The sequence below is a fragment of the Rhopalosiphum padi genome, chromosome 2, assembly GCF_020882245.1.
Source record: "Rhopalosiphum padi isolate XX-2018 chromosome 2, ASM2088224v1, whole genome shotgun sequence".
Classification (NCBI taxonomy): Eukaryota; Metazoa; Arthropoda; class Insecta; order Hemiptera; family Aphididae; genus Rhopalosiphum; species Rhopalosiphum padi.
Genome location: NC_083598.1, coordinates 58782405 through 58805655, shown reverse-complemented (window position 1 = coordinate 58805655; position 23251 = coordinate 58782405). Strand labels below are relative to the sequence as shown.

The 23251-nt window shown below is 23.6% G+C and overlaps 3 protein-coding genes across 4 annotated transcripts in view; 2 read left to right on the top strand and 1 right to left on the bottom strand.

Annotated features, from left to right (window-relative positions):
- LOC132921311 (probable ATP-dependent DNA helicase HFM1) overlaps positions 1-15539 on the bottom strand; it is a 28500-nt gene extending 12961 nt beyond the window's left edge. The window contains 11 exon segments of the mRNA XM_060984271.1: positions 8478-8653; positions 8738-8857; positions 9599-9734; positions 9812-9956; positions 10121-10236; positions 10331-10408; positions 10475-10710; positions 10901-11029; positions 14007-14090; positions 14322-14393; positions 15461-15539. Of these exon segments, the coding sequence (XP_060840254.1) occupies positions 8478-8653; positions 8738-8857; positions 9599-9734; positions 9812-9956; positions 10121-10236; positions 10331-10408; positions 10475-10710; positions 10901-11029; positions 14007-14090; positions 14322-14393; positions 15461-15539 (1371 nt within the window).
- LOC132922890 (pro-resilin-like) lies at positions 2912-5693 on the top strand. 2 transcript variants are annotated; one of them, XM_060986625.1, is made up of 3 exons: positions 2912-2981; positions 3050-3202; positions 4981-5693. In XM_060986625.1, exons 2-3 carry the CDS (start codon positions 3089-3091, stop codon positions 5215-5217), a joined length of 351 nt encoding a protein of 116 aa, XP_060842608.1. In that variant the 5' UTR covers positions 2912-2981; positions 3050-3088; the 3' UTR covers positions 5218-5693. The 2 variants fall into 2 exon arrangements, with proteins under 2 accessions (XP_060842608.1, XP_060842607.1); XM_060986624.1 differs by having other exon boundaries at positions 2937-3202.
- A 450-nt stretch (positions 15540-15989) lies between the features above and the next one.
- LOC132921969 (WD repeat and HMG-box DNA-binding protein 1) lies at positions 15990-23159 on the top strand. The gene is made up of 16 exons (XM_060985243.1): positions 15990-16239; positions 17448-17559; positions 17673-17824; positions 17894-18002; positions 18084-18329; positions 18434-18682; positions 18912-19178; positions 19269-19453; positions 19519-19766; positions 19836-20050; positions 20106-20240; positions 20302-20445; positions 20536-20756; positions 21515-21600; positions 22699-22850; positions 22935-23159. Exons 1-16 carry the CDS (start codon positions 16157-16159, stop codon positions 23064-23066), a joined length of 2736 nt encoding a protein of 911 aa, XP_060841226.1. The 5' UTR covers positions 15990-16156; the 3' UTR covers positions 23067-23159.
- Positions 23160-23251: the final 92 nt, after the last annotated feature.

Here is a 23251-nt window from a genome sequence, read left to right as displayed (position 1 = left end):
TTCCACACTCGTTATTTTTTTTATTATTATTTTTTTTTAGTTTTACTTCTTTTACTGTTATTATTAACAATTGTATCTTAATTGTAAAATCTACGTTTATTCAAAATGATATAATTTAATTAATTTCTATAATTTGAAACTGTTAACTGTCTGTAGGTACTTTTACCCTTTAAAGTATTAATAATAAATAACTTTCAAACAAACTTGAAACTGTTCAATTATACTATTTATTATGCAATTTTTAGTTTAGCGTAAAAACGTATATAATAAAAGATTAATTGGTCTGTATATAAACGCTATAATCTTAAGCATAAGCTCTATAAGGGATACACTCCATAAACTGAATATTCGCAATTCAATATAATTATAATTTATTACAATATTCTATCACTTCAGATGCATCGAGTTAGTGTCATGACTCATGACGTATACTATTTAAGAGAATGTTACGTGTTTGTGAACGAGTGTGTATTATTTGTTATTTTACTATGAGCTATGACTTATGGCATATTTTAAAGATCAGAGTATCAGACAAGGAATAATAAAGTTGAACTTTAATTTTATAATGCATGATAATTAAAAATTATAGCTCTAGGATATGTTATGTTATTTTTATTATATAAGTCATTATAATTCATTTCACAGTAATTACTAATTTTTGTTGACAAAATATTATAATTTTAAAAATTAATGTAAGTTATTGTAAATTTAATGTAAAAAACACTAAAAATCCGTTATTATAACTATAGTCCATAGTTTTTTATATTAAATTTGAATATATTTTTTATTTAGTATTATAAAATATAAACCCATTTTTATTAAGGAATCTATTACGTAATATTTTATAAATTTATATACGTATATCGTATACTAAATGTCCAAATATCATATATTTTATGAAAGTAAGGTATTCACAATTCGCCAAAACGGCCAAAACATATCTAGAACTTAAACTATTATCGTATTTAATTGTATAAATATTAAATATATAATATTTATCAATTATAAATTATATCGATTTATTAATAAATTATTCAATTACTAATATTAGAACTTAATAGTGAGGTAATTAAAAATTAATTCTTAGTTATATGTTTAATCTTACATACAATACGTAATAATAATGTATAATAATTTTTATACACGAGTAGGTACATCGTACAAAAAAACTTATAACTATTTTTAGTATAAATATAGATGTAATTTAGTTTATTTTATACTTACTCCATAAATCAATTCAAGCTTATAAGTTTGAATTATAAAATTTAAATTTTCGTTAGTTTTTACTGTTATTATTAGTAACTAATTAAATTACTATGAATTACTTACAATTATCTTTGATTGCAACTATCTATATGTTTAATCATGAATATTTACAATACTATTGATTTGATTTTTGTAAAAAAACCAATACAGAGTTAAATATTATTTCCATTTAAACAAAATCCTATATATTTATTTATTAAAATATAATACTTAATTATTAAATACGTATAATTTCAGAGCAATAAATTTCGGTAAGAAAATATTGACTTAAGATATTCGGAATTACAAGATTGTGGTGGAATTAAAAAAAAATTGTACTTAAATATACTGGACAGCCTATGTTTTGTCAAGAAAGTTATCTATTTGTTAGTATATTTAAAGAATGGTGAGCCTATGTAATTATTGCTGAGGAGCTTGTTTGCAATGTCGGTTGCGCGTTGAGTTCAAAGGTTAACATTGCGTGTGGATTCGACAATGCGAAGAAAACATAACGTAATATCTAACTCTCAGGAGCAATCATTCATTTATTTTTAACGTATGAACATAGATAATGGATTAACGTTAATTGCACATTAAATAAGATTCGGAGTGAATAAAGTAAATAGTACATACAAACTACAATAATGAATTTGACCCTTATCATTAAGTTTTTACCAATAGGTACACATTTATCAAAGAAATGTATAAATAATAATATGAAATATTACCTAATAACTAATAAGTAATAAGTTATTTTAATTTTAGAATAAAAATAATTTTCAGAAATAAGATAACAAAAAAGTTAAAAATTTGTTCAAAAGTATCTAAGCGTTTAAAAATAAATTCATATATACAACAATAAATAAAAAAATAATTAAATATTTAAATACAATACATGAAAATAGCTTGATTATTAAATAACATAAAACGTATGACAATATTAATTACATAGAAGGGATTAATCGAGACACAAACAAGGTATCGGTTAATGTCGATAACTGTAATATGGTATTAAATTAAAATAAACCCTAGTTTATATTAAGTATTGACATTTGACATGTTGTAATTATTTCATAAATATTTTAAGTAATTTATAAAATTACCAAAAAATAACTCTACTTTATTAGCTGGTAAATCTTGATTTGCAAATTAATTTTAAGCGTGGTTAAAATGTACTGACTTACATTATCTAAAATATGTTCTTGGCTATAAAATGTTTGTATTTACGTGGGTCAAAAATATAATGAGAAAATTGAAAAATTACTGATTTATACATAAATTTAATATGATATATTATGATATATAGTTTTCATCAGTCTAAAATATCTAAAATTATGTTACGTGAAATTTTTGGTTTTTTTTGTGTCCTAAAAAATCTTAATTACAAACTTGAATCTTAAAAAATCAGAATCATTACGTCAATTTTTTTACTAACTACTTATTTTCTTTCGATATTCATCAGCAGTTGATACAAAAACAATATTTTTTATAAGATAGGTTAAAATGTACCACCGTTTAAAAATAATGTTTCATTCTAAACTATATATAAAAGTATTTCTGTTAGAGTAAGTGTTTTAACATTTTTTTATTTATAACTCGTACTTTCCTTTCAGGGCGGAGCAATATTTTACTATAAACACTACGGGGGGATAAAAAGGGAGAGGTTTATATTTAAAGGAGACCCAAGTCGAAATGAAATCAATTACAAAGATTTGATTTCGCTGTAAACATATAAGGTGCTATACATATTAGTTTAATTTTTATTATAGTGTATTAATAATTTAATACGTTTTTCTTTTTAAAGATTCAAGTGTTGTATAATTGTTAAAAAAAATATATCACTATGATGTTTGTAAAAGAAGGGTTATTCTGTATTATTCTATTCACATGGATATTCCAAATCCAAGGTCGCCCACAAGGGGACTCCATGATTAAAGCCTCAGAAAAACCAGAACCAGTAAGTACCAAATCGATTAGTTTTTAAATTTTAATTCAACCATTCAATATTTCATATTAAAAATAGTACTGATAAAGTAAACAAAAATAATTTAATAATAAATATGAAATATTTCAAAATAATATTATTCTTATTTAATTTTTAGTCATTAAAATATTTATAGAAATTAGAGAAATATTAAATAATATAATATCTTGTTTTTAATTTCAACATCGCGTTTAATAGTTGTAATACTTATTATGGAACTGTATGATTTTTAGCAAGATACAAAAATATATATATTATGATTTACAATATTAGCGAACCACTGCAGAAGGTTGTTTAATTTCAAAAGAAATAATAACTCCTTGAATTTTAAAAAAAAGGTCAAATTGAATTTAGGATTAACCACTAAAATAAATAGGTAAATACATATCTTTTTTGGATGACTGATTATGTTATGTATTTCTCATCGTATTAATTCAATTTCTAAAATGACCAGTCAATATTTCCATCAAAGAAATTAAAAACAACTTATGTATTGTTTAAAATGCTTAAATTACTCTAATACACCAATAAATGCGTTAAAAATCTAACATTATTTGTTTTATTTGTATAAATATATTTATATTATAATATTTGTATAAATTCTCGGGAGTTTAAATATATTTACTCAATAGTATTTTTTTTTTTACAAATACACTTTTATGATTAATTTATTATATTTCACTTAACTATGTATACAATAAAACAAACAATATTATAGTATAATAATTGATGATAATATTTTTTTTTATCTCTCAACAATAGACTTATATTTTGTTTTAAACATAAATTACATTACATATAAATTGTAAATAGTTATATTTTAAAATTATTGTATTTTATTAATAATATTTATACATACATAATATAATATTATATAATAAATATTATGCATAAAAGGCCAAATTGTAACCTCTAATTAATATATTATAGTATATGGATCTATAAATAAAATAGTATAAATTAATTTATTAATAAAAGTTTAAAAATATTTTAACAAGTAGATAAATTAAAATGACCCAAAACATATTATTTGGATAAGATTATTAATATTTTAATAAAGAGTTAAGACTTCTGAATATAAACTCCCATTTTTACACACACATATACTTACTATACTGCATAAAAAAAAGAAAATTATGCATATTTAAATTTTATTATTTTTAACTACTTTTATATATTTAAACTTTAAAGTGAATATATAGATACCTACACTTAGTACACTTATAAAGTCATAACACGTTAATACTAGGAATCCTAGTTATATATATATCTAAGTGCTCTTTTCTCTTCCATCATAAATTAAATATTTTATTTAGTGTACAATAAAAATTACATTTTAAATTTATTTAGCTACTATATAAAATATCTAACTTTAGTTTTTATATACTATTGGATTTATAAATACAACTTTAAATTTACCTAACACGGAAATCCGTGGATAATACAATTTGTCATTGTATGATAAATAAAATAGGCTACATGGTGTACTTTTTGGGGGGGATGTTTACGCTCGCCCATTCTATCATGCTAGCAATCGAATTAGTGGCACACTTAAAAAGATAAAATGGTAAAAAGGCTGATTTAATATTTTTAAAAATATTAGAATCACAAAAACGTGTTTTAGTTTGATGAATAAAATATAGAATAAAAGTTTACAATAATAACATTTTATAGCAACCTAATATTTTAATGTCCTACAATTTTTTCTTATATATTTACAAATATTTAATTGAATTAATTATTATTTCAAGTACGAATACCAATACAAAGTGGAAGATAAACCAAGTGGAAATTACTATGGACAAAACGAAGTTGGCAAAGAGACAGGTCGCATAGAAGGATCGTACTTTGTATATCTTCCGGATGGTAGACTCATGACGGTCACGTACTACGTTGATGGAGAAAGTGGTTTTGTACCAAAAATTACCTTCCAAGATAATGCTAGCCCATTTGGAAATAGTGAATCAAATTCTATTCAGAGAAGATAAAACAATTTAATAAGTAATTTGTATTTTTATATTTAAATATTTTCTATAATAAAAAAATTTGAAAAGTCATACAAAATATATTAATAGATATAAGCGACAAAACTATATATTATCTATTATACGTAAATATTTATAACGTTATTAAAAATATATATAATGTTGTTATTTTTTTTTATTTAATAAACTACACAATTTATTTTAAAATTATCGACACCTCATTATTGTACACGATAGAAAATGAATCCATCATAATATTTTATACACATTTTACTTATATAATAATATGCTGTTGTGTTACGTACCTATAATATACATTTATATAGGCAGATATCGTATGCGTTTTTGAATATTTTTTAATTAATATAAAAGTAGATATTATACTATGCTATTTAAATTTGATAATTTTTATTATTAATTGTAAAGCGTATAATTTTGTTAAACTGTATAAAATTAATAAATGCTTATAATAACTGTAATGTGTATTATAATTATGTTTGGTCGTTTTACTATTTTTGCATGTACGACCAAAATTATAAATAATTAGATTTATGTTTACAAATATTACTTAGATACATTTTTATCTTAACAATTGCATTATTAATATTTAATTTCACTCTCACTTTATTCATTCGTTTTCAAGTATATACATACTTATTTTTATTTTTTACTATGTTGACAAGATGTTGGTTCATAAAAATTACAAGCTAAATTTAGTAGTAATTTCGAAGTGTAACCAATAGGTTTAAAAATGTAAATTGAATAAAATACAAATAGAAAAAAAAAGAATCTCAGAACTAAAGTTTGATATATTTTACATTGTTTACCTATATGGTTTGCTAAATTTAGCATTATTTGAATTGATTTATTGTCATGAGAAATTTTATAGATAGGTACAACGAATAACTGGTGAGTTCTAGCGTTGTAGAAAGGAATATAATAGAAGATCAAGGAAAGGGGATTGGGTGCATCTATGGAACCATTAAGAAGAGAAGAAAATTAGGTGGACATTTGGAATCGGTGTCGAGGTGCTGGGAATAATTTTAAAGGCGTTACGGGAATAGTCTCGAGGAGTAAATTCTATCTTAAGAATGAAGTAAGCGTAGGACAACCAAACTTTATTTTGGACACGCTCTAATCTTAATTAGTGTTTTATGAGATATAGTTGTCATTTAAAAAACTATACCTATGCATCGTACTCTAAAATGGATCGAACCAAGACAAAATAAAAAAGTTGCGATAGCAACTATACCAAAAATAAAAGTTTTATAAGATAAAATAATAATATATTCATTGTAATTACTAATTATATATTTACAAATATTATATAAAAGGTAATCTAATCCATTTGTATCTACACAAATATTTAGTCTACACACTGATTATTTAAAAAAGCTTTAATTTTTTGCAAATCTTTTTTACATAATTGAATGATTATTCATAATATTTTTTTAAGTTATGTACTCTTCTGAATGATAATAATAATATAATATTGATGTTTAATTTCATATTTCGAAACAGAATTTTTTTCAAAGTATTTTGGTTTTCGATACATAGAATTTAATATTAGTTATATAACTTTAAATACTTTTAACTTGTGTAATTATATTAAATTAGGTTTAAAAATATTTAAAAAAAGAGTCTTTTCGATATAATGAATTTACATTGTATACACTTAAATGGACCATATTGGAAGTAAGCATTACCTACCTATGTCTCAAATAAAAGTCCTGTATCATCTTAAATATCTCTGTTAATGTAGGTATCTGTTAGACAGAGACACATTAATAAATTTAAATGTTAGTTTTTTTGACAGTAATCTACAGGGCGTATATTTTTATGAAATAAAAAAGTAAAAATATGTAAATATTTATGTTATAATTTTTGCCAAATTGTGTATTAAAAATTATAAATTATTTGACAAAAAATTTTGTATTTTATATTAATATTTTTAGTTTTTAATTAAATGTATTCGTTTCTATTATTGTCTTCTTTAAAATAATTAGAAACAACATTCATTTTGAATTTTTGAAATTTAAAGTATGAAAGTTAGGTCTCAAAATATTTGTGGCAATTGAATAAGTAATAAACGTTGCCCAAGAATAATGGATCATTTTTCATTTATGATAATATTCTAGTATGTAATTTAATTTATTTTATATTATTATTTCGAATTCTCCTTGAACATTATCTAATTTATTTGCCACGTTTTCCACTACCGAAATAATTTTACGTAACTATTGTTAGACTTTTTTATAATTTAAACCAAAAAACAAATATATTTCCTTAAATATATACTAAATAATTTTTCAGTTCATTATTTTGCTTAATATCAGTAGTTTTTGTAATATAAATTTCAGTATCTTAATATTCTGAATCAAGATTTAAAATAACATCATAATTTTTTCAAAATTATTAGAATAGAATCTGCTAACCAAGTATCAATCCGAGTAATGATTGATTTATGCAGAAGACACAAATTTAAACATAAATTCTTTAATTGTTGTACTTTATTCGGCCCTTTTAGGAGTATCTACTTTCAATTATATGATAAAATCCGTGTACTATATATGTTAAATGTTATAATATTAATGAAAGTAGTAAGTACAAAATATTTATGAAATATGTACAATGTACTTATTAGTAAAATATTTTAAAATGTATATTTATATCAAAATGTGAAAAAATATGTAAAATAAAAAGTTTAATTTTATTCAGAGTATTATATAACGGGCTTATTTTTAATTAGTATTAAGAAATCTGCATTCAATAAAATTATTTATTTTCATAAAAATCCACGCCCTAGACTAATTTATAACAAGTTATAAAAACTATTAGATTTCTATTAAATACTCCGTTTATATATATATATATATATTTATTGATTGGCCATGTAAATAATTAGGACTATATATTGGAAAATTTTTGGGTGATGTTGATTTCATATAAATTATAATATTTATAAACATATGAATACTATTCATAATTTAAAGCAAATTATTTTTGCAAAGTAATGATTTAGAATTAAATTCAAATTGCAAAGTATTTACACTAAAACATACTATACATTTTCTTTGGTTTTTATACTTAAATTATGCGCTTTTAAACTTGCATTCATCAATATTAAATTAAAATTTATAAGGTACCTATATATCTAAATTTAATTAAGTTTAATGTTAAACATTTTTAATGATAACAATCTATAAAGTACCTACAACAATATTTAAAAATTGATTACTTGTAAATAAATTATTGTATCATACCTTCAGTGATATTTTCGTCATGATAATAGCAGTAGCAGATCTATCAAATTGCGGTCTTCCAGCTCTCCCGACCATTTGTAATATTTGACATTCGTTATATTCTTTATATTCATTAAACGAATAATATTCAGTAGATTTTATTATAACTAAATGTGCTGGTAAATCAATGCCCATTGCTAAGGTAAAAATAATACATTTGATATCAATTTATAATTTTTTTAGTATTATATCCTTTAGTAAGCTGATATGAGTATCAATACCTAAAGTACTAGTAGCGATAAGTATGTTTAAGCATCCAATACGAAACAATTTTTCTGTAACACTTCTTTCTCGAATAGACATACCAGCATGATGACAGCCAATACCAAATTTTAACATTTCTATAAAATATGTACAATCAAGGTAAACAATAATACTTTGTATAATAGGATGTCTCAAAAAGAACGCCGAATTTAAAATTGTTATAGTCTATAACTTATAGATCAAATTCATTTATGTAAAAATAACAAAAAAAACATATCATTCTCTTCAGAAAAAGTTGAGTTTTAAACATAAAAAATAATATCAGACAAATCGCAACCTAACCTCCACTACTAAGTACTAGCCCTATGAGCGATCACTCGGTTCATGAAATTCTTCATCACCCGATCACACATTGCCCCATCAAGTTCGTAGAGAACACGTCCAAATACCAAACCTACCCACCTCGATCTTCCTATTTGACACCGTGTGATTTTTCCTATAGGGATACACTAAGTCACAAGTTAACCAGAACAAACCACGCAATTTGTTGAATCTTAATGATATGAAATATCATTATATCAATATGTGATCGGATGATGTCATGATGAAGAATTTCATGGACTGAGTAATTGTGTGTAGGACTATAGTATAGGGGAGGTCATATTATGCCCGATATTATTTTTTCTATAGTATTTTTAAATCCTGAGTTATTTTTAAGACACTTTATACTTTTTAATGCTCATTATTATTTAATGTTATACACAGTTTTACTAAAACTGTTTTGATTTATTCCAAGGGTTAAAATTATAATAAACTTTCTAAAAAGGATGTTAAAGAAATTCTGCAAATGCCTAATTTATAAAGTGTATTTTTATTACCTTTAATTTTGTTGTTATTAATTTCCTTTGAAAATTTGTTGATATAACTTTGTTTTTCGGTAGATAACGAAATTGTAATGTCTTTCACTAAAATACTACAAGTAAATTCTACGCTTTTCCTTGTAGAACAAAATATCTATAATTTGTTTTTAAAGTTATAATTAAACATTAAAAATCAATTTTTTTTGTTAGATTTATATAATATTTCCTTACTAAGGTTGGTTGCCCACTTGAATACTGTCTTATTAAAGGTTTAAGTTTATAAGTAAGGTCAAAGTCAAATTTGAAACTATTTGCCTTAAAATTATAACCTAACACAATTTTTTGTAATTTTACTGGTCTTTCGTCTTCAGCACTTCTATGAAATATTTTATATTAAATATTTATTAAGTCATTAATAAAATAATATTAAAAGATATACAATATTATAATAAATATAATTAATATCAAAAATTGTATTAAAAATAATTCGCATTTAAAATCATTTTTATAAAATGCAATTGTATCATAAAAAGTATATACTTCAAGTAATGTGCAGGATAATTTTGATCATTAGTTAACCATTTTGCAATATCTTCAATATTTGTTACTGTAGCAGATACAGCAACAAAACGCAATGTGAAATCATTCACTTTTGACTATTAAAAACAATATAAAAAAATACAATATTTTTTTAACTTTTATACATATATCTATATAATATAATATAATATATATTGTATAAATATTTACAATTTTTGGAATAATTTTCATGCGACTAACAATAGCTTCTAATGTCGCACCACGAATCCCATCGTTTATTAAATGGACCTTTAAAATACATGAAGTTTAATTAAGAATTTAATATAATGTGTTTCAATAATGAAGTACACCCACCTCATCGATCAAAAATAGTTTGACCATGTTTATTTGGTACTTAAATTCTTTACATTTTTTTGTCATTGAATCCCATTTTTCCGGAGTAGTTATTATCAACTGATAACTAGAAATTAATGATACATAATCGGTAACTTCATTATCACCAGTAATTTCAATACATTTAAGTCCATGAACTATAAATTTATTTTTCCAATCTTCATGGCGTTCGGAACACAATGCTTTTATTGGAGCCACTATCAAAAAATAAACAACTCGTTTACAGATATTTTACATTTAAATTTTAAATACCTAGTTATATTTTAACCACATAACCACATATATAATATAATATATAAAACATGTTTTATATGTTGACTTTAAATATATATTATATGTATATACACTAATTTTATACAAAATGAAAAACATAATAGATAAATTTACCGTAAATTATTTTAAATATTTGTAAATTATTGGAAAACTTCCCAATTGTTTCTAGAAAATGTATTATAGCTAATTCAAAAATAACTGTTTTTCCGGATCCAGTAGGTGAGGACACAACGACTGATTTATCTTAAATATAAATACAATTAAAATTTATATTAATTATTATTCATATTATGTATTTATTATTAATACGATGATAAATTTCTAATTTTGACCTCTTTAAACAAATAAAATTCAATTTTCTATCAGAAACCTCTCTCAAAGTTGAAAATTGAAGTATTTTTTTAACTACTTATCGTGTGTACAAGCACACACGTCACATACAAAATAACATATCATTATAAAATCAATATATTCACGATTTCGCTCGTAATCTAAAATATATATTATGTAATATATATATAATAACATTTCATGATTGACTGACTAACTAATTCATCATCGCCTAGCCGGAACTGTTGAAACTATGAGTATAAAGTCTGGTCAGTAGTTTCGTTTTTAAATATTGAAATCCATTAAGTAAGGATTTTCCAAAATTCACCCCCTAAGATGGTTAAGAGGTGTAAAGAGGGGTGAAAATATAAAATGTTATTTCTTGGTCAGATTTATTTTTAACTAGCATATTAACTATCATACGAATATACGATGATATACTCTGTAATAGTTATTATAATTGTATATATAATTTTAGATCTCGATTTTATATTTGCTGAAAACCACTCAAATTATCGTTAAAAGTATAAGTAGCTTTTATTTAATGGAGTTTAAGACAGAATGTAAACCTTGCTACATTATTTAATTTGTCACAATCAACGCTGTGTAGAATTAGCTAGTATAATAAATGAGACATGATAACCGTGTGGCTTAAAAATGTGAAAAACATAAACCACTCCGGGAATTACGAGTGTATAACGAAGGAACAATTGCTTTTTTTTGTCTATACTTTAGATGGATATACTATAGTGTTGGGTAGTAACGTAACGTGCGTTACTCGTTACTGTAACGTAGTTACGATTTTCAGTAACGTTATGGTAACTTCGTTACTATTATTTTTGGGTAACGGCAAGAGTAACGACGTTAATTATTTAGAAGTAACTTACCAGAAAAACGCGTTACATTATAAATTTAATTATATTTTTATATTTTAATGTTTTTGGGGAATATATATCGCGACGTTACGAGGGCACTTTCGTGGCTCTTCAGTGTAGCTGGAGACATTTGCACAAAAAAAGGCACGTATAACTGATCAAAATTTTGAAGATACATTATTGTATAAAATATTATACATTATTGTGTAACATGATTGATTTAAAATAGACTTATTTTATGAAACTTAAATAACATAAGAGTATAACGTTATTGTAACTAGTTACTTTTGAGTAAAAAAAAGTAATGTAACTTTTGTTCTTAAGTAACTAATAAGTAATTTAGTTACCTTTTTAATTTTGTAACTTGTAACGCAACTTAGTTACTTTTAAAAAGTAACTTACCCAACACTAAATATACACATATAGTAAATATTAAAAATACAACAAAATACGTATATTAAAATATATTACTATTTAATTTATTGCTGTAAAATAATTGTATAGGGTATTAAAATATATATTTTGGATATTGGATATGTGAAATATTTACAAATAATCATTTTAAAAATGTATGAAAATAGTATACCTAGTATAAAGAGTATACATTTCGAAGGTAAAATCTTATATTGAAGCGTTAAATTATTTTTTCGTTTACTAAAAATGCTCAGTTCAAATTTTCATAAAGATTCATAAGAAAATATCATAATATTCAACAGTTGCGTGCCTGTGATGGCGAATGCCCGAATGCGTATTATATAAATATATAATACGTGCATTATAGTATAAACATACATTATACCATTTTTAAATAAATAAAAATTTCTTATTTTATTTTATGTATTACAAATTTACAATGTTATATTTTACAAATAAAATCAGCCCAATTCAGAGGCATATCCAGGATTTTTCTATGAGGGGGGCTATCTACTTTTATCTTGAGTTATTGAAAATCAAAAACAACAACATAACAAAAATACTGATAAGTGATAACATATTAAAGTTTATTTGCCGTTAACGTATTTACTATTTTAAATAACTAAAATTTGTAAGACAATTTCCATATTTAAATTTAGGCTATAGCCCCTCCCCCCCCCCATTTGGCTACGCTACTGGCCCAATTCCTGTATTTATTAATAAAATTATTGTAGCGATGACGTTACTTTTTTAAGTAATTTTCTATTTTAAGAGTGGATGAAAATATATTTACGACCTCCCCCCTAAGAAAGGCCAAGGTACATCACTGTAATTCAATGTATTAGTGTAATAATGATCAATTTTTTAAATCCTATTTTACACTATACAGGGTGATTCTTTTATCATGAACCAGTCATTATTTCAAAAAGTATTCATGTTTTTGAAAACATTTTTTTGCATAGTTTCAAGTTGTTAAAAAAACAACGTTTTTATTAAAAAATTATATTTTTAAATATTTTTTATCCTTATATTTTTTTTAAGTTTTTTACTTTTTTTGAATGACAGCATGGTTTTAATTTCATATTCCAAAGCAGAAAATTTTTCTGAATATTTTGATACATAAAAATCGAATTTAGGACGAGTAGTTTATGAGTTATAAGTATTTAAAGTTTAGATGCGCGGATCGAGTCGAGTGATACGGAGTAACCCCACAAATTGTTTGTCCACTACTCCGCTTGTCAAAACTTTAAATACTTATAACTCATAAACTACTCGTTCTAAATTCGATTTTTATGTATCAAAATATTCAGAAAAATGTTCTGCTTTGGAATATGAAATTAAAACCATGCTGTCATTCAAAAAAGTAAAAAACTTAAAAAAATTATAAGGATAAAAAATATTTAAAAATATAATTTTTTAATAAAAACGTTGTTTTTTTAACAATTTGAAACTATGTAAAAAAATGTTTTCAAAAACATGAATACTTTTTGAAATAATGAGTGGTTCATGATAAAAGATTCACCCTGTATAATATCATAGTTATACTACATTTAAAACAATAGAAGTAATATACAATAGTACTAGTGTATATATGTACTTACCAGTATTGAAAATAGCGTTAATTGCTTTGGTTTGTATTTTATTGAAGTACGTATAATTCGAAAATATATGTCTATATTTTTCTGCTAAAATATAAATAAAAAATAATAGTTTATAATTGTATTTAATACAATTTAATTGATTATTGAATTCTACATTAATATACATCATAAAAAAATAAGTTTCCTCATAATATTAAGTAACTATTCCAAATATTTATGCCAAAATCAACTTAATACCCGAGTATTATCTGTTGAACTATAAATTATAGTTTAAACTAAGTATACATTTCTAAATTAAAATTGTTGCCAACTCACGTAATTTATTTACTGGATATAATTGGTTATAACTATAAGAAGTTGATGAATTCGTATCTTCGTTTACATTACCTTTAATAATTAAACGTCACATTTATTAATTTGGTATTAAATTATTATAATAATATAGGTACATATACAACTTAAAAATATACAATACAAATATGCGATCTCTATACATTAGGTATTCAATATCTAAGTATATCCAATAGGCATAATTTTATGTTGTACTGTATACCGTCTGTATACCTATTGAATTTAATCTTTTGAAATAAGTATCTTAACATGTTAAAACTAACAGTTACACCTTAATATTTGTAAAATAAGAAAATAACATTTAATACTAGTTAAAAACAATTTGTCAACTCTGATAGTCAAAACTTACGTCACATAGTACCTACTATACACACGATATAATCTTATATATTTTTGTTATTTTAAACTTAAAACACGATTTTTAGAAAAATTGAGCATTTTGAATTTTTAAGTTTAACATAAAAAGTATAATTACGTTAGTTAAATTCCGATTTCACCAAAATGTTAAGCACAAAAATACTAATAATTAAAAAAAAAATTCCAAAAATATAAATTTTCGGTATTTTAAACTAAAAATACGGTTATTTTAAAAATCGAGAATTTTGAAGTTTTTTGACCATTACTTTCATTACATTCAAGGTAAGTTTGAGCAATTTATTTTAAAAATATCATCAAAATTAAGTATCAAAAAACACACATTTTGAAAAAAAAATTGAAAAAATCGCTTGGGAGCAAACTACATTTGTTCGCGGAAATCATCTACATATTATCGATTGCAAATTGTATTATTTTTATTTTTTTATTTTTTTTTATCGAAGTAGGGTTAAAGTAGAAATTAAATTAAATTATGTAGGTAATGTACGCCTACAAACTTGTAGCAACGGCCTGCGGGCTGTGTCATAAATATTTAAATATATTATAATTTATAAAATATTATTAACTATTTTTAATTAACAACTAACAATAAGTAGGTAACAAAGTGATGAGCTAATAATTTATTATTATTATTTATTATTATATAATCTGTGTTACTACTTTTGCGTTATAAAAATTACTTAAACACAAAAAGATTTTAAAAATTGTTTTATATGTTTGTTGTTTACCATAAAATGTCGAATGATATGCACTTGTATCAAATGTTGAAAAATTAATTCCATCGTTGTTAATATTATTAGAGTTCATGTTTGAACAAAGTTTTACAAAATTTATTTAGCGTAATTAATAGTTTCTTATTTTTAAGTAATAAAGGGAAAAATAGTATTTACTAAGCATAACATAATAATTTATAGAACAATATATTAGGAGTTCAGAACAGATGAAATGCGAAAACTCATAAATATATTAGCGAACTTGATCTTTTGGCGGTAAATATAAAAGTGAGGTTAATTTCATAGTATTATGTATTAAAACAAAATAAGAATTAGAAAAATTGAATATAAATTAGACCCAAATTATAATATTTTTATATTTATACTATAAATAATACTATACAATAATACAAATAATTTAATTACCTACACACAATAGATTATTATTTCATTACAATTAATTTAATTGTTGGTTATGTTTTAAAAACTTTTTTAGTTTGCCGCCAATTTGATTTTATCAATTTATTGACCGTTGTTATTTTATCTACAGTTCTCAAAAAACTAACAGACAAATGTCTACATTCATAAGACATAACTACATAAGCTATAAATAATTAGGTATTGGATTAAGTAGGTAACAATTATTTTGCTTTAGTGTTTAGGTATTAAATTTCAAGCCTTTATTCAACTGAGACAATAAGACTCAAAGCTATGTCGGACACTAAAGAGTTGGATTTTCCACGATATGCCCACGTAGAAGGACACACTGATGTATGTTACTCAGAAGATGGAAAGTAAGATTCACACATTTAGTAAATTAATGATTTTATATTATCATATATTTCAATTTTAATACAGTACCTAATTAAATAAATGTATAGGAATCTACATGAGTATATAATTCAATACATTAAGAGGTTATTAGTTATAGCTAAACTGCTCAAATTAGTCCAACATAACTTATTAGCTATTACAAAATTTACTTAAGTTTTGACAATATTGAATAAACTCTACGTAGCAAATAAATTATTAAGGAAACAATTAGTAACTAAGGTATTAAATATAACTTTTATTATAATTAGTGTTTGATAGATAAAGAGAACAAATGCAATGATATTTTAAACGTTAATAAAACAACTAGGATGTAGGAAAATTTACAAAAATATTTAAATAAGACAATAAGGTATATTTACATCTTCGACTTACTATATAAATAATTTAATAGGATTTGAAAATGTATTCCTTTTTTTATTGACATAATCTTAGACACAATTCTTTCCTAGCTAAAGTTTAGTTTACAATTTATGAATCTAAATAACTAATTTTTTTTTCTTAAATTCACTACATTTTAAATAATTTTATATAATTTTTAATCAGTTTCCACCAATTTCAAGAAATTCGCTACATTTTTTATTTATGATTAATGTGAATTAATGTCTTGAATAAGCTCATATGCCTGTTTTTTTCTATTTTTTTTTGTAAAACATTTTAGCTTATACTAAATAGATATAATAATGTGTACATTGTTGAATTTTCCAATAAAAATAAAAAAAAAATGATTTATGTCGAGTATCATAATTTAAATAATTTCAAAATAAAATAAATTGGTACTTGTTTGTTATTTATTCTCCACCAAGCCAAATAAAATTTATTAACCCGATGGTGAGTCTATAGTCAAAAGCAGTGTAATTTAAAATATAAATATTTTACATATAGATTAGTCTAGTATGTGATCTATTTATGAAAAAATGGTAAATACTTCTTACAATAATATTTTTAGGCTTGTTGCTATATTGTAGATAAATGTAATTGTAAGTACAACCTATCTTATGTATTATGTTTTGATATTTAATAATATACAAGTGCATCCTTATAACAAATATTTATTCTTAAAAATTGTGCGTAAATTTCACACATTAAAAAAAAATAAATAATTATTAACTTAACCAGTTTTACTATCATAAAAACTAATTTGCATATGCAATTTATATTACTTAAATAGATATTTGATAACATGTGGCCAAGATGGAGATATAAGAATATGGGATGGTTTTGATGATGGTGATCCAACTGAAAAATGTGTTGGTAGTGAAGCATTTGCCGTACACCAATCAGTAATATTAATTACTATAATAATTTTAATTTAATTAAAATCATAATATTTAAAATTTTCTCTTTATTTTCACATGTCATTTTTTATATAATATTAAATTTAAATTATTTTTAGGGAGATTTGTTATATGTTGGTGATGATCACCATACACTTCAAGTATACACATTTCCAAAAGCAGAGCTAATAGATACATTAACTCGATTTACTGCTTCAGTCTGTTGTTTAGATTCATCTAAGGATGGCAAACTAATTGCTGCTGGTGCATGGTAATGTATTATATAAATCAAAAAAAAAAAATAATAATATTTGTATAATCATATTTTATTTTATTTTAGTGATTCATCTATTCAAGTTGTAAATAAAGATACTAAAAGTGTATTGAATTTTGATGGTCATAAAAGTCCGATTTTATCTATTAAATTTGATCCATTATCTGATTTTTTGGTAAAAAAAATAATTCTCCAGTTATTTATACTTAAATTAATATTTTAAAAATAATAACTTAAAAATGTTTACACTGTATAGGTATCATCAAGTTGTGATGGAACTGTAAAAATATGGAGTATAGAAAAAAAATCTGTTGTAAAAGAATGGACTAATGTGATTCCAGTTAGCAATGCATTTCAGCATTCTAAAATTAAATGTACACCTGCCTGGGATCCTATAGATGGAAATTTATTAGCTATACCTTTTGGTAAAGAAATAAAATTTTTCCAAAGAGGTTTGTGGAGAGAACTTTACACAGTACATGACTATCGATTATCTGAACAAGTAATGGCATTCAAATATTTTTTATCGTGTCTTTGAACAAGCTTTGATAAAAATTTAACTACTTTAGCCTGACAATTATTTGCTATAATATAATGTTATTCCAGGATATCACTGTTATGAGTTGGTCAAAATGTGGTAGATACATAGCTGCTGGGACAAACATAGGATTTATTTTGGTGTGGAACGTTTCATCTCAAGTAATTGTATTACATGCAAAATGTAAGGAACGATATTCTATAAGAAGTTTAGTCTGGTGCCCTAAAAATGGTGAACACATATTAGCCTATTGTGATGATCATGGTCAATTAGGTTTGGTTGAAAATGCTAATTCAGACGATTTTAATATATATTCAGTAAGTTTTTGCAATTATTAATCTGATTTACTTGCAAAATAATAATTTTATTTAATTACTATTAATATTTAATGATATGAATATAATTGATCAATAGCGTATTTTCATTTTATGATTCAAATGAATATTAGTACATACACTTATTATAAATAAGTGTGTTATTATGTTATAATATAGTGAGTGGTAAACCCCATTTAAATTATTAATTATGACCTTATTTTTCCTTTAGACTAATGATGAACAAAACATATTAATGACAGATGAAGAGTCTGGGGATAATGTTATATCATTAGAACAAATCAAACTTGAAGCTGAAGCTGAACTTTCTAAGCAAAGAGGAGGTTTATCTTTAAATAATGTTGATGGCTTAGAAATTGATGACGACAACAGCAATTTGTCTTCTAAATGTATTCCTCCTACTGTTAGTTTTAGTGTGGATCTACAAAGTCCATTTCAACCTTGTTCAACACCTGTTCATCTACAAAGGCGCTTCATGGTAATCATTAATAATATCTAACTTATTACAAGTATAAAGTTATAAGTTAATTTTATTTTTTTGCTCATTAATAACTTATAAATTTTTAAGGTTTTTAATGATGTTGGATATGCACGACAAACTAATACTGTTGATGAAAATGTAATTGATGTAGATTTTCATGATAACACTATCCATCATGCTTTTCGTATCAAAAATGTTTTAGGGCATACTATCGCTGCTCTATGTCAAGAAGCATTAGTTTTAGGTTGTGAATCTCAAGATACAACACCTAGGTATTTAAAAAATATATATATTAACTTTTTATAAATATTAAATTTATTTATAACAATTCAAATAGCAAATTAGTTTGTGTATTACTGAATTCATGGGATGGTAAACGTGAATGGACTGTTGATTTACCTGATGAAGATGATATATGTGGTTTAGCAGTTACTGCTGATTGGATTGCAGTAGCTTCAGTATCACGTCTATTAAGATTATTCACTCTTGGTGGTGGTCAAAGAGAGATAATATCTATCCCTGGACCTATAGTAGCTATAAATGGATCCAGAGACCGTTTAGTTGTTGTGCATCATTGTGGTGCCCGTATGTATTAACTACTTTATAGAACAGTAAAATATATAGTATAAAATTGTTTTTTAAATTTTTGTTTAGCTATACCCGGTGAACAAAATTTACGATATTGTGTGTACAAAATTGATAGCCGCGTTGAAGCCATTTGTTCTGGATATGTTCCATTGCTTCCAAAATCAACTCTTAGATGGGTTGGTTTTTCTGATTATGGATCTTTGTGTATTCTAGATTCTGCCGGAACCTTACGAATGTTAATTAAATCCTATTGGAGTCCTTTATGTTGTGTAGATAATACGGTAATATTTAATTAACTAATAATTATATTTTTATTAATAAATAAAAACCTCTTAGTGGAATGACACAACAAATCATTATTTTGTTATTGGAGTCAATGAAGCACGTCAAGATATACGATGTATTCTTTGTAAAGGTTCTTATTATCCTTCAACAACGCCTCATCCTTTTTTGAATGAAATACCATGGCAGGTTAATATTTTCATTATTTGAATATTTAATTCAAATATTAAATATTTTATTATTGTTTTAGATTCCATTATGTGATCTTAATCAAGAAAAAGGTGAATTAGAAGAAAAATTTTGGAGATCAAATATAGCTTTATCAATTTTACCCGAAGAAGATGGACTACAGTATGATAAAGAATTAAAAACAACATTTTTAAAATTGTTTGCTGTATGTATTAAATTAATTTAGTAATTAACTCTTTATTGAATCATTTATATTAATACAATTAATAAATTCAACTCTTACAATTTTATTTAGATGGCGTGTAAGAGTGGTCATGACATGAGAGCATTAGAGCTTTGTAAACTCATAAGATCTGAACAATATTTAAATTTAGCCCTGAAGTATGCTATGCGGGTTGGAAACAGTAGTTTAGCAACAAAAATTACAACAATCATAGAAAATGAAACAAATGTAGATGATGAACCAAAACCAGTAACATATTCAGAATTATTTGATGGTCCATCAACTTCATATAAGTGAGTTGTACAATTTTATCATTATTTTATATAAAATATTAATAAAATTATTTTGATTAATATTTTATAATTTTTATGACTAAGTTAAGTATTAAATATACAAAACAAATAAATTCAATTATTTAAATTTATGTATTATTTCATAGATTTTGTTATATAATTAAGATTTTACACAAAATTATAAATTAATTAATTACCATTTAATATCAGTAAAAATGATTATTTTATTTTTATAATTTCATCTATTACATATTTAATTAAGAGGACACCATACCCGCATGCGTTGTCTCCGTCTTATAAGTACGTAACATAGAAAATTTGCGCTCAGCAGATCACGTTTATCTCCTTTAGTTTAAAAATTAGAATGGATCGTTTTTAAGTGAGATGAGCATTTTTAATATACGCATAACATGTTAAAAATTTGAAAAATTGTAAAACACAAACATACAAACACAGATAATGTTCTTACCATCAAGTTTCATAATATGTCGATTCGCTCTAATTTTTAAACTAAGGGAGCCGCCAAACATGATCTGCTTAGCTTAAATTTGCTATGCTACATACTTGTAAGACTGAGACAACAGATGCAAGTTTGGCATCCTCATAATATGTTGATTTTTATAAAAAATCTAAATTAAAAAAAAATGTCCTCGATAAAAAATCTTTTAAATTTATATGTACACATGACTTATTAATTATAGTTGCATTACCTTTTTATCATAATTATTATTACAAAGTAATTTGTTTAAATTTTATAGCAAGAATACAAATTGTATTTCACAACAATCGCAAGATTTATTTTCTGAAAAATATACTTCAAATCATAGTGAAGACAATAATAAAGGTAAGATTTAAATTTTATTAGTTATTACTAGGGCTCGGATTTAAATGTATTTATGAAACCAAAAGATGTATTTACGTTAGTAAAATATGTACATAAATAGATGCTAAAAAAAATCAAAATATGTATTTTACTAATATGATTTATTTATTAATATTTAATTATACAATATATCCATGAGTTTCTAATGAAACAAATTATATTTCAAATAGAAAAATTATTTTTAAAAAAAGGTGTTACAAATTATTATAAAATATAAATAAAAAAAACTAAAAAAATTTTAATTATCTTGATTACTATTTATGATAACAGCCATTTTTAAATTTTGAAATTTTGAAATTCTAAAGATCTTCGATTTGGTCGTAAAATTTCCTTATACCAACTAAATGATCTTTCGGCTTCCACTGATGTTATTGGATAGTATTGCATTTTGACTATGTCTGAAGGAGTAAGTTATATCTACCGTAGATTAAGTTCAATAATTGGTATTATTTTGTTACTATTTTATACTTTTGAAAATATGGGAAATTGTCTGTATTGAAAAATACAATTGTATATAATTAATAATTATTAAAAAATCGTAAATGAACAAATTGTCAAAATATGTAGGAAAAAATTAAATTATTGAGAAATATGTAAAAACACTTATGGCAAAATATGTAAAATAAAATATAGTTCATTTTATTGGAAATCCCTTGAAACAAATTTATTACTTACCTAAATTAATTTATCAAGTCACAGTAAAAATATCTATTTACATATAAATCCGAACCCTAGTTATTACTCATGAGTTACAATTAATTGTATACACTCATTTTTAAATTATGATTCAATAATCAGATAATATAAATAGTATTGGTCTCACTTCACTCACTTTTGTTCAGGTCATTGTAATATTCATATATCAATTTTGAAAACCGTGATAAATTGTTTTATACTTAAAATAGTAATATCAATTCTAAACAAAACTTTGTAAAAATATTTAACAAGTTTTTACTTCCTCTTAGGGTCACAATTTGGAAATTAAAAAAAATATATTATATGTTAAAAATAATGTAACACAATTATAATTTAAAAAATTTTGGTTCTTGACATTTTTAGAATCATCAAGTATTTTGTCAGTTTTAAAAAAGAAACAAGAATCTGAACTGATGAATGAATCCAATGATATTGATCGAGCTTTTAATCCGTTTAAAAAAAAAACTGGTGAACAAGCTAATATTTCATTTGGTACTCTTTCACCATTAGATCAAGTAAATTACTTTTTATTATGTAAATTATATTTTAACATAGAGTTTAAACATATTTTGTATTTATTTAATTTTAAATGATTTTAGACAATTGAGCCTTCAAGTGACAATAAAAGAAAATCTGATTTAAATGACAGTTACGAAGGTATAGAGTCAACAAACAAATCAAAAAAACCCAAAGGAGTTTCAAAGTTATCATCTTTTATTTTTAAAAAATAATTTATACTTTTATAACACTTTATAATTATTTTTTTTTCTAAATATGTGATTTTTGTAAATATTATATCCTAAATAAATTTAAGTTAAATTGTATTTTATTAATTTTGTTTTTTGTTTACTAATATAAAAAATAGAAATGTATGTGAATAATGAATCCTTCAGCCACTATTTTATGGTACCTTGAC